The following is a 14,414-nucleotide window of genomic DNA, read 5'->3' on the forward strand; positions in this document are numbered from 1 at the left end:
ACAAACCATCCCGATGTGTAGAAAGGATAGTAAATATGGCAGGCGACCAGCTTGGCTTACCAGTGAAATCCTTGCTGATCTTGAACACAAAAAAGAAGCTTACAAGAAGTGGAAGACTGGACAAATGACCAGGGAAGAGTATAAAAATATTGCTCGGAGATGCAGGAGTGAAATCAGGAAGGCCAAATCACACCTGGAATTGCAGCTAGCAAGAGATGTTAAAAGTAGCAAGAAGGGTTTCTTCAGGTATGTTAGCAACAAGAAGAAAGTCAAGGAAAGTATGGTCCCCTTATTGAATGAGAGAGGCAACCTAGTGACAGAGGATGTGGAAAAAGCTAATGTACTCAATGCCTTTTTTTGCCTCTGTCTTCACGAACGAGGTCAGCTCCCAGACTGCTGCATTGGGCAACACAGCGTGGGGAGGAGATGACCAGCCCTCTGTGGAGAAAGAAGTGGTTCAGGACTGTTTAGAAAAACTGGACGAGCACAAGTCCTTGGGGCCGGATGCACTGCAGCCGAGAGTGCTAAAGGAGTTGGCGGATGTGATTGCAGAGCCATTGGCCATTATCTTTGAAAACTCATGGCGATCCAGGGAAGTCCCAGACGACTGGAAAAAGGCTAATGTAGTGCCCATCTTTAAAAAAGGGAAGGAGGAGGATCCTGGGAACTACAGGCCAGTCAGCCTCACCTCAGTCCCTGGAAAAATCATGGAGCAGGTCCTCAAGGAATCAATTCTGAAGCACTTAAAGGAGAGGAAAGTGATCAGGAACAGTCAGCATGGATTCACCAAGGGCAAGTCAAGCCTGACTAATCTAATTGCCTTCTATGACGAGATAACTGGCTGGATGAGGGGAAAGCGGTGGACATGTTGTTCCTTGACTTTAGCAAAGCTTTTGACACGGTCTCCTACAGTATTCTTGCCAGCAAGTTAAAGAACTATGGGCTGGATGAATGGACTATAAGGTGGATAGAAAGCTGGCTAGATTGTCGGGCTCAACGGGTAATGATCAATGGCTCCATGTCTAGTTGGCAGCCGGTATCAAGTGGAGTGCCCCAAGTGTCGGTCCTGGGGCCGGTTTTGTTCAATATCTTCATAAATGATCTGGAGGATGGTGTGGATTGCACCCTCAGCAAGTTTGCAGATGACACTAAACTGGGAGGAAAGGTAGATATGCTGGAGGGTAGGGATAGGATACAGAGGAACCTAGACAAATTAGAGGATTGGGCCAAAAGAAATCTGATGAGGTTCAACAAGGACAAGTGCAGAGTCCTGCACTTAGGACGGAAGAATCCCATGCACCGCTACAGACTAGGGACCGAATGGCTTGGCAGCAGTTCTGCAGAAAAGGACCTAGGGGTTACAGTGGACGAGAAGCTGGATATGAGTCAACAGTGTGCCCTTGTTGCCAAGAAGGCCAATGGCATTTTGGGATGTATACGTAGGGGCATTGCCAGCAGATTGAGGGACATGATCATTCCCCTCTATTTGACATTGGTGAGGCCTCATCTGGAGTACTGTGTCCAGTTTTGGGCCCCACACTACAAGAAGGATGTGGAAAAATTGGAAAGAGTCCAGCGGAAGAGAAGAATGAGGGGGGATTTGATAGCTGCTTTCAACTACCTGAAAGGGGGTTCCAAAGAGGATGGATCTAGACTGTTCTCAGTGGTAGCTGATGACAGAACAAGGAGTAATGGTCTCAAGTTGCAGTGGGGGAGGTTTAGGTTGGATATTAGGAAAAACTTTCTCACTCAGAGGGTGGTGAAACACTGGAATGCGTTACCTAGAGAGGTGGTGGAATCTCCTTCCTTAGATATTTTTAAGGTCAGGCTTGACGAAGCCCTGGCTGGGATGATTTAGTTGGGGATTGGTCCTGCTTTGAGCAGGGGGTTGGACTAGATGACCTGCTGAGGTCCCTTCCAACCCTGATATTCTATGATTCTATGATGTGCCTGTATTTTCCCCTCACACTCTTTATCTGTCTTATTTAGATTGCAAACTCTGCAAACAGGGACTGCCTCTTATGTGTTTTTGTACAGTTTCTAGGCCAATGGAACAACAGACTCAATGGGAGCCTCTGAGTACTGGTGCTACTGTAACACAAATAATAAATTAGTACTTCATATCCTCATCATGCCATTTGTAAGCACAGTACACAGGAAAACTCCACTTTCCAACGATATTATCTACATAGTCATTCAATATGTACATTTGATACTACTACCCAAACAGAGCATTTTACACTCATTAGAAGTTCCTTCTTTAATTTACAGTTTCATCCTTTTGCTGTCCAGTGTGTTAAATGTCCTTTCTGTTTTGTTAATTCACTTTCACTTCTCCTGTAAGGTCAGGATCACACTTCCCGTTATACATTGTAAAGGTGTGAGTTCATCTCTTTAGCTGTCCTGTGCTTCACTGTCTGCTGTTTTTCATGGTTACTCATCAGCCTGGTATCGTTATTTTAGCCTTGACTATGCTAATGATGGCTTCAATTTTCTCATCCTGTTCAACTGTAATGTATTATTGCTGGTCATGATGGCCTATGAGAGTAATATTTTCTTCAGACGTCAACTATTCTCTGAATTTAAAAAAAGCAAAAAATCAAATTGTGTTTTCTAAATGATATCCAAACTACTGGTTCCAGGCAGAAAACTCAACCTCATTATTGAGAAAAGGGGTGAGACAATGTTATTTATTAGTTGTATTACCATAGCATTTAGGAGAATTAGTCATGGACCAGGACCCCATTGGGCTAGGCACAGACACAGAATAAAAAGATGCTGCTTGTGCAAAGAGAAAAGGAGTATTTGTGGCACCTTAGAGACTAACACATTTATTTGAGCATAAGCTTTCGTGAGTTACAGCTCACTTCATTGGATGCATGCAGCGGAAAATACAGTGTGGAGATTTATATACATAGAGAACATGAAACAATGGGTGTTACCATACACACTGTAACGAGAGTGATCAGGTAAGGTGAGCTATTACCAGCGAGGGCTGGGGAGGGGGAGGGGGCCTTTTGTAGTGATAATCAAGGTGGGCCATTTCCAGCAGTTGACAAGAATGTCTGAGGAACAGTGGGGGCGGGGGAATAAACCTGGGGAAATAGTTTTACTTTGTGTAGTGACCCATTCACTCCCAGTCTTTATTCAAGCCTAAGTTAATTGTATCCAGTTTGCAAATTAATTCCAGTTCAGCAGTCTCTCGTTGGAGTCTGTTTTTGAAGTTTTTTGTTGAAGAATTGCCACTTTTAGGTCTGTAATCGAGTGACCAGAGAGATTGAAGTATTCTCCGACTGGTTTTTGAATGTTATAATTCTTGATGTCTGATTTGTGTCCATTTATTCTTTTACGTAGAGACTGTCCAGTTTGACCAATGTACATGGCAGAAGGGCATTGCTGGCACATGATGGCATATATCACATTGGTAGATGTGCAGGTGAACGAGCCTCTGATAGTGTGGCTGATATGATTAGGCCCTATGATGGTGTCCCCTGAATAGATATGTGGACACAATTGGCAATGGGCTTTGTTGCAAGGATAGGTTCCTGGGTTAGTGGTTCTGTTGTGTGGTGTGTGGTTGCTGGTGAGTATTTTTTTCAGGTTTGGGGGCTGTCTGTAAGCAAGGACTGGCCTGTCTCCCAAGATCTGTGAGAGTGGTGGGTCGTCCTTCAGGATAGGTTGTAGATCCTTGATGATGCATTGGAGAGGTTTTAGTTGGGGGCTGAAGGTGATGGCTAGTGGCGTTCTGTTATTTTCTTTGTTGGGCCTGTCCTGTAGTAGGTGACTTATGGGTACTCTCCTGGCTGTCAATCTGTTTCTTCACTTCAGCAGGTGGGTATTGTAGTTGTAAGAATGCTTTATAGAGATCTTGTAGGTGTTTGTCTCTGTCTGAGGGGTTGGAGCAAATGCGGTTGTATCGTAGAGCTTGGCTGTAGACAATAGATCGTGTGGTGTAGTTTGGGTGAAACCTGGAGGCATGTAGGTAGCAATAACAGTCAATAGGTTTCCGGTATAGGGTGGTGTTTATGTGACCATCGCTTATTAGCACCACAGTGTCTCGGAAGTGGATCTCTTGTGTGGACTGGTCCAGGCTGAGGTTGATGGTGGGATGAAAATTGTTGAAATCATGGTGGAATTCCTCCAGGGCTTCTTTTCCATGGGTCCAGATGATGAAGATGTCATCAATGTAGCGCAAGTAGAGTAAGGGCATTAGGGGACAAGAGCTGAGGAAGCGTTGTTCTAAGTCAGCCATAAAAATGTTGGCATACTGTGGGGCCATGCAGGTACCCATAGCAATGCCGCTGATTTGAAGGTATACATTGTCCCCAAATGTGAAATAGTTATGGGTGAGGACAAAGTCCAGTCACCAGGTTTGCCGTGACAGTATTGGGGATACTGTTCCTGATAGCTTGTAGTCCATCTTTGTGTGGAATGTTGGTGTAGAGGGCTCCTGCATCCATAGTGGCCAGGATGGTGTTTTCAGGAAGATCACCGATGGATTGTAGTTTCTTCAGGAAGTCAGTGGTGTCTCGAAGATAGCTGGGAGTGCTGGTAGCGTAGGGCCTGAGGAGGGAGTCTCCATAGCCAGACAATCCTACTGTCAGGGTGCCAATGCCTGAGATGATGGGGCGTCCAGGATTTCCAGGTTTATGGATTTTGGGTAGCAGATAGAATACCCCAGGTCAGAGTTCCAGGGGTGTGTCTGTGTGGATTTGTTCTTGTGTTTTTTTGGGGAGTTTCTTCAGCAAATGCTGCAGTTTCTTTTGGTAACCCTCAGTGGGATTAGAGGGTAATGGCTTGTAGAAAGTGGTGTTGGAGAGCTGCCTAGTAGCCTCTTGTTCATATTCTGACCTATTCATGATGACGACAGCACCTCCTTTGTCAGCCTTTTTGATTATGATGTCAGAGTTGTTTCTGAGGCTGTGGATGGTATTGTGTTCTGCACGGCTGAGGTTATGGGACAAGTGATGCTGCTTTTCCACAATTTCAGCCCATGCACATCGGCGGAAGCACTGTATGTAGAAGTCCAGTCTGTTGTTTCGACCTTCAGGAGGCGTCCACCCAGAATCCTTCTTTTTGTAGTGTTGGTAGGAAGGTCTCTGTGGGTTAGCATGTTGTTCAGAGGTGTGTTGGAAATATTCCTTGAGTCGGAGACGTCGAAAATAGGATTCTAGGTCACCACAGAACTGTATCATGTTTGTGGGGGTGGAGGGGCAGAAGGAGAGGCCCCAAGATAGGACAGATTCTTCTGCTGGGCTAAGAGTATAGTTGGATAGATTAACAACTAATCTATCCAACTATACTCTTAAGGGAACCACTGTTGTGGCCCCTTTTGGCATGTAGTAGTTTAGATAGTTTAGTGTCCTTTTTCTTTTGTAGAGAAGCAAAGTGTGTGTTGTAAATGGCTTGTCTAGTTTTTGTAAAGTCCAGCCACGAGGAAGCTTGTGTGGAAGGTTGTTTTTTTATGAGAGTATCCAATTTTGAGAGCTCATTCTTAATCTTTCCCTGTTTGCTGTAGAGGATGTTGATCAGGTGGTTCCGCAGTGTCTTTGAGAGCGTGTGGCAAAGCTGTCAGCATAGTCTGTGTGGTATGTACCCGAGAGGGAGAGGAATTATTTAAGCTCAGTACCAATGTGGACACAAGAACAAATGGATATAAACTGGCCACCAGGAAGTTTAGACTTGAAATTAGATGAAGGTTTCTAACCATCAGAGGAGTGAAGTTTTGGAATAGCCTTCCAACGGAAGCAGTGGGGGCAAAAGATCTATCTGGCTTTAAGATTAAACTCGATAAGTTTATGGAGGAGATGATATGATGGGATAACATGGTTTTGGTAATTAAATATTCATGGTAAATAGTCCCAATGGCCTGTGATGGGGATATTAGATGGGGTGGGATCTGAGTTACCCAGGAAAGAATTTTCTGTAGTATCTGGCTGGTGAATCTTGCCCATATGCTCAGGGTTTAACTGATCGCCATATCTGGGGTCGGGAAGGAATTTTCCTCCAGGGCAGATTGGAAGAGGCCCTGGAGGTTTTTTGCCTTCCTCTGTAGCATAGGGCACGGGTCACTTGCAGGAGGATTCTCTGCTCCTTGAAGTCTTTAAACCACGATTTGAGGACTTCAGTAGCTCAGACATAGGTGAGAGGTTTTTCGCAGAAGTGGGTGGGTGAAATTCTGTGGCTTACGTTGTGCAAGAGGTCAGACTAGATGATCATAATGGTCCCTTCTGACCTTAGTATCTATGTAGATTGTAATGGATTTTTTACCTTCAGTCCTTTTGGTATGATGTCCATCTGTTTGCATTTGGAAAGGAAGATGATGTCTGTCTGTATCTGTATGAGTTTTTTCTTGAAGTTGATAGATTTCCAAAGAGCTTACTATCTCAGGATAAGACAAGAGACAACAGATAGATAAGGAAGTACAAGGAAACAATGAGACAGTATTGGTAAGCATGATAGGCAGTGGTATCAGCCTAGCAGTGCACTAACTGTTATCAAGTTTTTGAAGGCATTGTTGCAAAAGATGTTGTTTTCTTACCCCCATCTTTATTTAACACCACTGCTAGTCTATAGTAATGGGTGTATGTGCTATCTGTCACTTGATCACCATATAGCAGGAAGAAGAGCACTTAGAGTTTATAAGATCTGTTTAGGTTTAGTACTTCGATCAACTAAGCTAATTATGGGTTTATACCAAAATGTTCATAAAATGTGGCTCTAGTCAAAACAATCTTATCACACAAATGTTGCCATTTATCAAATGCTTGGTAGATTGTCAAAGGCCTTACTATGGCATAGAATTGTTATTCCTTGCAGATGTCTTTGAGGTTTCTTTTCTTTTCAACTATTCGACTTGTCTGGTTTTCTAGTCCTCCTTTGTCCCTTGTGCTTTACAAAGCACCTCCTATTATAATAAACACTTTCAAAAACTAATAAAACTAAAATAACGTCAACACTTTTATCTTAAATGTTTGGACATCTTCATCCTCCTGCTGCCAGACTAAGATGTAGTTTATAATCTAATGGAATACATCTAGGCTTTATGATGCTCATCTGATTTCATAATACTGTTGTGATTATGATCCAAGTGACTTTATATGTAAAACCCTTTGTCTAATTGCCATTTTCTAACAATGAGCAATGACCCACCTCAAGGGACCCAGAGCCCAGGCTGCACTCAGAGCCTAAATGTCTACCCAGCAATTAAACACCCTTTAGCCTGAGTCCTGTGAGCCCAAGTCAGCTGGCACAGGCCAGCCGTGGGTGTCTAATTGCAGTGTAGACATATCCTGTCTGGTGCTCTCTGCTGCTCTAAATCCTATTTATTTAGATCTCTGGATAATGGTAGAAAATAATGCTTTAATTGTTTTGAATAAAGGGTAAAGGCAGCAATCAGAGTTCATTATTTAAATACTACAGTACCTTTCTCTAAGAGGAATCAGATTGTTCTTCATGCATTATGTAGTCTTAATATTTTCATAGATATTGTCTTGGTTGTAGGAGTAAGTAGAGCTTCATACCCAAGTATCTTGATGGCGGCAAATAAAAATTAAAAGATGTCATCTTAATGAAGATGTAATAGTACTTCTGAGATCAATACATCCCCATTTCCAAAATATTTCTAGCAGCTTCCTTCAGGAGCATATAATATTTGAAATGGCTAGAGAATACAAACAAAATTTGAAAGCATTCCATTTGGGTTATTAATGTCTAAATTAGAACATTTATGGTTTCCATTCAGTACTGTGCATATGTTATGTATATGTCCCCTTCCAATACTCCTCTGACTGTACTTAGACAAAGTGAATATAGTCTTTGAAAATTTCATTACAAACTACCCAATGTAAAGGTCAGAAAGAAACAAATCTAAAAAAAAGCCAAGTGTTCAAATTGCAATCCTGAGAGCTCTATTCAAATATAATTATTTTATGGCTTCTAGAGTATGGGAACCAGAGAAAAAGTGCACTCATCTGATTGAAATACCGCAAACCCATCATGCTTGCAAAAGCACATTATCATACTTCTGTCAGCCTAGACCCTGAAATTAGGGGACAGTGCAAACAGATCACAACTTTCTGCAATCTGTGAGAGCTGTAGGAGACTGGCAAAGTCTGAAAGAAGAGCACTTCTGGCTGGGAGAGAAGCATGGCCAGAGTAGCTGAGAATGTACTGATTCATACCTCCAATTAGAGTTTTCTATTGGTGGAGTACTTCGGGAATAAGCGGTGAAATTTTAATGCTGCTTGCCTACCAGCCCTAGAGGAAACAGGACATGCCCTTCCTGGAAGTAAAAGTTCAAGGATTTTCATTTTGACAGAAGACTAAAAAAGGAGTGCTCACAGCATCTAGAAATGGTGGTATATCAATCTTCTTTTTAGCATTGTGGACTTTTTTCCAGGTGTTGAAAATGAACTGCACTGACTTCAGTGGAGCGAGGCGGATTTACACCAGCTGAGGACCTAGCGCTAGGAAACTCAGAATAAAGAGGGAACTGAGATAGAACTATTCCAAAAAAAGTATAATTAGCTATAAACAATGTACACTAAAAGCCCAGGGAAGATGAATGTGGTAAAAGGTAAAACAAAGCTCAAATAAAGTAGATCACTGCATGGAATGGGAAAGCAGCCTGGAGCAGGAAAAAGTGAAAACTTGAGAATGCATGATTAAGATAATCTAATGAAAGATACAATTGGCCTTTCCCCTTTCTTTACACTCTAGTCTGTTGTTCAGATATTACACTCATTCAGTACCTTTTCTCTGATGGTCTTTGCCATGGTATATTGGGTCAATTGAATCTGGTTGAAGTCATTTCCAAGTGTCCTTTGGTTTAGCATAGCATTTCATGCATATTTCACAATGTTAGATTGTTTGGGTTCCTTCTCCTCACTTTGGTGAATCTCTTTGGCTAATCCTTTGAACATCATAAACATGTAATTTAAAAAAACAAAAACAGAATACTATGCTCAAATCTAGCAAAGCAAGACAGTTTAGAAACAGTACAAAAGATATTCAGAATCAGCTTTGTTGTCTTAAATATTTTTTAATGATGATAATTAAAACATTTTTATAGAATGCATTTTTCCCTGGAAAAAGAAGTCGAGAAGCTGTGCTCTGATCTCTCTCAGTGGAAATGGAAATATGAAGAAATGCAACAGTCCAAGCTGGAGAGCCTGAAACAGGTATGTTGGCAGAAAAAAACAAACAAAATACTACTGCTGGGGAACAGAGAGCAAAACAAGCTTTTTTTCCTCTGGCTAACTAAAAACAAAACAGAAAGATGAGTCTGTGAAACTGATAAACAAGTAATTCTGGACTGTAGCAGATGCCTGCCCTAAAGGAAACAATATTTTCTGTATTTGACAGAAAATGTCAGTCACCATTCTCACCCTCATTCAGAGCCCATGTGCAGAGACTGACCAAACTACTGAGCCAAATTACATCATACAAGCATATTATATAGTAGTTTCATTTGGACAAAATTTTGCAAACATTTATCCATGTATCCATATTTTGTGACCTAAATGAAAACTGTTTTTTTAAAAAGTTGCTGAGTCCTAATAACTCTGAGTCCTGATAACTCTCATAAAATTCATTGAAATTTGTGGATACTTCTGAAAATCAGGTCACTTCTATTTAGGTGTCAAAACCTTGGTATATAAGAGTCTACTGTAACTTTAGGCACCCAGGTTTAGAACATATGGTTCAAGCACTTACACTTTCTTTGCCTCTATTGAGCACAAGACATTTTTTAGGTTTTTTTTTTTTAATTCAATTACTGTGATTCTCAAACACTTAGATTGAGGGTATGTCTTCACTACCCGCCGGATCGGCGGGCAGCAATCCATCCAGTGGGGATCGATTTATCGTGTCAAGTCTAGATGTGATAAAACGACCCCCCTGAGCGCTCTCCTGTCAACTTCTGTACTCCAGTGCCATGAGAGGCACAGGCAGAGTCGACGGGGGAGCGGCAGTAGTCGACTTACCGCAGTGGAGACACCAGGGTAAGTCGATCTAAGTACATTGACTTCAGTTACGTGAATAAGATTGATCCCCCCTCCCACAGGAGGCTTAGTCAATTGCTATTACTTAGATTACATTTTTTAAAAATTAGCATACATATATAAACTCAGCAGGGATTGCAGGAGTAATGGTCTCAAGTTTCAGTGGGGGAGATTTAGGTTGGATATTAGGAAAACATTTTTCACTAGGAGGGTGGTGAAACACTGGAATGCGTTACCTAGGGAGGTGGTGGAATCTCCTTCCTTAGAAGTTTTTAAGGTCAGGCTTGACAAAGCCCTGGCTGGGATGATTTAATTGGGGATTGGTCCTACTTTGAGCAGGGTGTTGGACTAGATGACCTCCTGAGGTCCCTTCCAACCCTGATATTCTATGATTCTATGCACTGTAGCAATGTTTTTACACATTTTACTTTGTTGTCCTGGATCTTCTCTTGGTTTGTTATCTTAGGTTTCCTTTAGATTTTGGTTTCTTTTACTCTCCTTAGTTGTTATGTAGGAAAATCCCTCCTGATTAAATGCAAACTATTCAACTAGTCTATCATACCTCTGTGATTAAAATATGAAGCAGATGTTTTGGTAAATTATTTTGCCCTGAGGTTTTGATCAAACATATTTGTCACTGCTGGGGAGAAGGGAACAATCAAAATTGTTACTAATATATGGACAAGAGACAACTATCATGCAATCTCCAACTGCAAATCATCTTTGAGTTCTTAGTTGGATACATGTTGAAAAGAAAAAAACTAATTTTAACACGAGATGTTTATTTTTATGCAATACATGATATTGAACAAACACATACACTGAAAATATTTGTATTTAACTGTGAACAGAAGGTAACATTTTGGTATTCTGCATATCTTGTGAGTTTTGTAGGTCTGTGATTTATTTAGTTTTCAAAATTACAGGGGAAAACACTGGTTTTAGTAAATCTGATTAATGTGAATGAAATTACCACCATGTATCTATTTTGTAAGTGAAAATCCTCCATATTTTAAAAGGCACAAATCTTGTCTGTGCGTGAATGTTGTTTGTTATATGTTAGTGTTAAGAAACAAATATTCAGCTACTCTTACAAGCTTCTTGATCACAAAGCTTACCTCTCTTGAGAAATTGTTATAATAGAAAAAAATGGAAAAGTAAATCTATGATCTCTTTTCCCCAAATATATATGATACCATAGCTATAGAATAGGACATCAGTAAAATGCAGCTTCTTAGATATTGAACTGCAGCTACGTTTCAGCTAGAGCTGCCAAATTTCTCTGTTTTAAATAAAACTTAGATATCAATGTTTCAAAGACAAATTGCTGGATTTCTATCAGTTCAAGAAACAGTATACTAACTGTCCTTGAAATTTCCTGTTTAATTAAAAAAAATCCACATCACACTAGATTTCAATAAATAGTTAAAACAGGTTGAGAGTCATACTACACCTGTACCCCCATATAATGCGGTCCTCGGGAGCCAAAAAATCTTACCGCGTTATAGGTGAAACTGCGTTATATTGAACTTGCTTTGGCCTCAAGCATTTCCTTTATTAATAATCACTTCCCACCCCCTGACTGACCCCTCAGAACTCCCGACCCATCCAACGCCCACCCCTCCCTGTCCGCTGACTGCCCCACCCCCTATCCACACCCCCGTCCCCTGACTGGCTTCCCAGGACTCCCACGCCCTATCCAATGCCCCAGTTCCCTGTCCCCTGACTGCCCCAACCCCTATCCACACCCCCGCCCCCAGAACCTCCGAACCATCCAACCCCCCCCCGCTCCCTGACCACCTCCCGAGACCCTCTGCCCCTTATCCAGTCCCTCGGCCCTGGCCTGGCACCCTTAACATGCTGCTCAGAGCAGCGTGTCGGAACCAGACATGCTGACACGCTGATCCGCTGGAGCGCGCAGCCCCGCCCCACAGAATGCAGCTTTACTGCGTTATACCCGAATTCATGTTATATCGGGTCGCGTTATATTGTGGTAGAGGTATACTTAGCTTGCAAAATACTCGTTTAAATATTACTTAATAAAAGGGATTTTTGAACTGACACCATCATTTTATCCATATATGTACTCTATTTTCAGACTACATTACAAAGCTGAATTTTTGCTAGCTGTAAGGAAGTGAATGTAACCATGCATTTTTATTACTAGCTTTTTGTATTTCGTGTTTGACTGTAGTTGGACTACATTTTCTTTGTTGATTTCATATTGCTTCTGAAATGGTTTAAAAATGTGAAGTCTGGTGTAAGTAACTTTTTGGTAGATAAGGCATGTGTTCACAAGTATTGTAAACACAATAACAATGTCATGGTTGCTTTAGTGACTGATACTTTGGAAGAGCCCAGTCTGGCTAGTGTCTACCCTCTGGAACGATGGAGCTGTTCAAGAGTGTGAGATCCCATAATCCTCAAGTGATCTGAAGTGGTTGTCTGTTGTAGAAAGAGTCTTGTAGATAGAAGCTTAAAAATATAGTTCTAACTCTCATGGATAAAACAACTCTTATGGGTAAAACAGAAAAGGTCTTTAGTATCCTTCTGATATACTAAAGATATGTTGAGAGGTTCTTATCTATCTGCATTACGAATCCACCAGCTCATAGATTTGCTGTACCTGGACCAGCAATGTTAATGCAACTATGCATGAAGGGAGACACATGTTGAATCTAGTCTTCTCACTGGTCTTGGCTATCTGCAGGGTAGTTATTGTCCTTATGGGGATTACAGGATCATTCATTATAGTGTAGAGTTCAACACTGGGGATAAAACAAATTCCCTTCAGCTAACCATGCATAATAAATGTTGCCCATTATATTATGCGGGATTTGGAGAAATGCTAACACTCTCAGACTCAAGCACAGCCCTTTCAAGGATAATTATAGAGTAATGAACTCTCTGTACCCTTTACTCTGAGAGTACAATGGTTCTGATCTAAGGGATCACGTGGAGATATTTCACAGAAGTAACAATCTTATTTCTCTTGCCAAACAGCCTGAACAGAACAGTGGACGATCCTCGTTTTTCAGTGTCCATGCCTCTGAAGATAGCAATTAGTAGCCATGTGATTCGTTCTGCTAGTTTTTTGGAAGAACAAGATTTTTGTCAGGTTTGATTAGCTAAGAGGTATTAAGTAAAGGAGTTCAAAAACTTCAGAATTGCCATACTAGAATACAGCAGTGGTGCAGCAAATGCAGCACTCTGTCTTAGAAAGAAGCATATTACCACAAAGTACAAATAGAGAGGAAAATCTTTGGGTATTTTTAAGACTTCACTCACCCCAAGTGTATTTGGAAACTATAAACTAGTTTCTAACCAGAAAAAAATCCTAGAAAAAGTGACGATATGTACACAATGACGCTATCCCAGGTTCCAGTATGTGTGGATACAGCATTAAATGTGTCCTGTTCAGAGTCATAAGCAAGAGAGATAGTGTGTATATATAGTTGTTAGAGTAGGGAACTGGCAGTTAAGAGGCCTGAGTTCAACACCTAAATCTACCTCCAACCCACAATGTGAAATTGTACAAGTCATTTTATATTTCTGTGCCTTGTGTCACAGGGTTCACTTACCATTGGGCATCTCCTTGTGGCTGAGTCTGGGGATTTATTCTACTCAGGTCTGATGCCTCCCCTTCAGACAGATTGGTCTCAGGACTCGCAGTGCTCCCTCTTTGAGACTCAGCCCTCCAGCCAGGTCATTGTATAGACCTCCCCTTCAGAGGTATCAAAGTCCCACTGGGTTAGCTTTCTGCATGCCATTCCAGACAATCTTCTGATCCAAGGCCAGGTCCTATGCCACTTCCTCAGAAGCTGGGAACCTGGGCCTGCCTACTACTCCAGGTTCCAGCCCACGGATTCTTTGTCTAGCAACCACGATCTGCTTGCTCCAGCCTCTGTTGCTATTTCTCTGGACTCCTTCCTACTTCCCTTCTCTATCTCCTAGTACTGCCTCTAAATTTATCAGCCTAAACTCCCTCATCCTGTGGGTAACTGTACACTACTTCTTTCTTTGGTTTCTTGCCAGACTCTGTAACCCCAAACACACCTCCCTTCTCCCAGGGCGTGACTGCAAACTACTTCCCCCAAAGCCCTGTTCTTCTTCTTCTTCAGGTTTGTGGCATAGCAGACTCATTTCCTGAGTCTATGACTGCCATGCGTTGTACTTAGTATCTTTTTCATGACTTAAAGTCTCGCACCTTTCCCCGTATTCTTAGAGAATTGCAGAAGAGCTTTTTTTAAATGGGCCCTGTTTTCCTAGGTTTTTCTGATGTGTTAGAAATAAATTACTGTTTAATCTACAATGCCCTGTTATAATTCCAAACAGAGCCACTTTGCCCCTCCTCCCAGGGCCTTGGATTATGTCAACATTGTCAACTGTAAGGCATACGACTCAGAATTT

General features: G+C 41.6%; 1 protein-coding gene across 1 annotated transcript in view; it reads left to right on the forward strand.

Annotated features, from left to right (window-relative positions):
- The window catches only part of CCDC102B (coiled-coil domain containing 102B), a 340,911-nt gene that overhangs the window by 47,843 nt on the left and 278,654 nt on the right, over positions 1 to 14,414 (forward strand). Inside the window, exon 4 of the mRNA XM_074943138.1 lies at positions 9,074 to 9,182. Within this exon, the coding sequence (XP_074799239.1) occupies positions 9,074 to 9,182 (109 nt within the window). The remainder of the gene's footprint in view (positions 1 to 9,073; positions 9,183 to 14,414) is intronic.

This window comes from Natator depressus, chromosome 2 (genome assembly GCF_965152275.1).
Source record: "Natator depressus isolate rNatDep1 chromosome 2, rNatDep2.hap1, whole genome shotgun sequence".
NCBI lineage: Eukaryota > Metazoa > Chordata > Testudines > Cheloniidae > Natator > Natator depressus.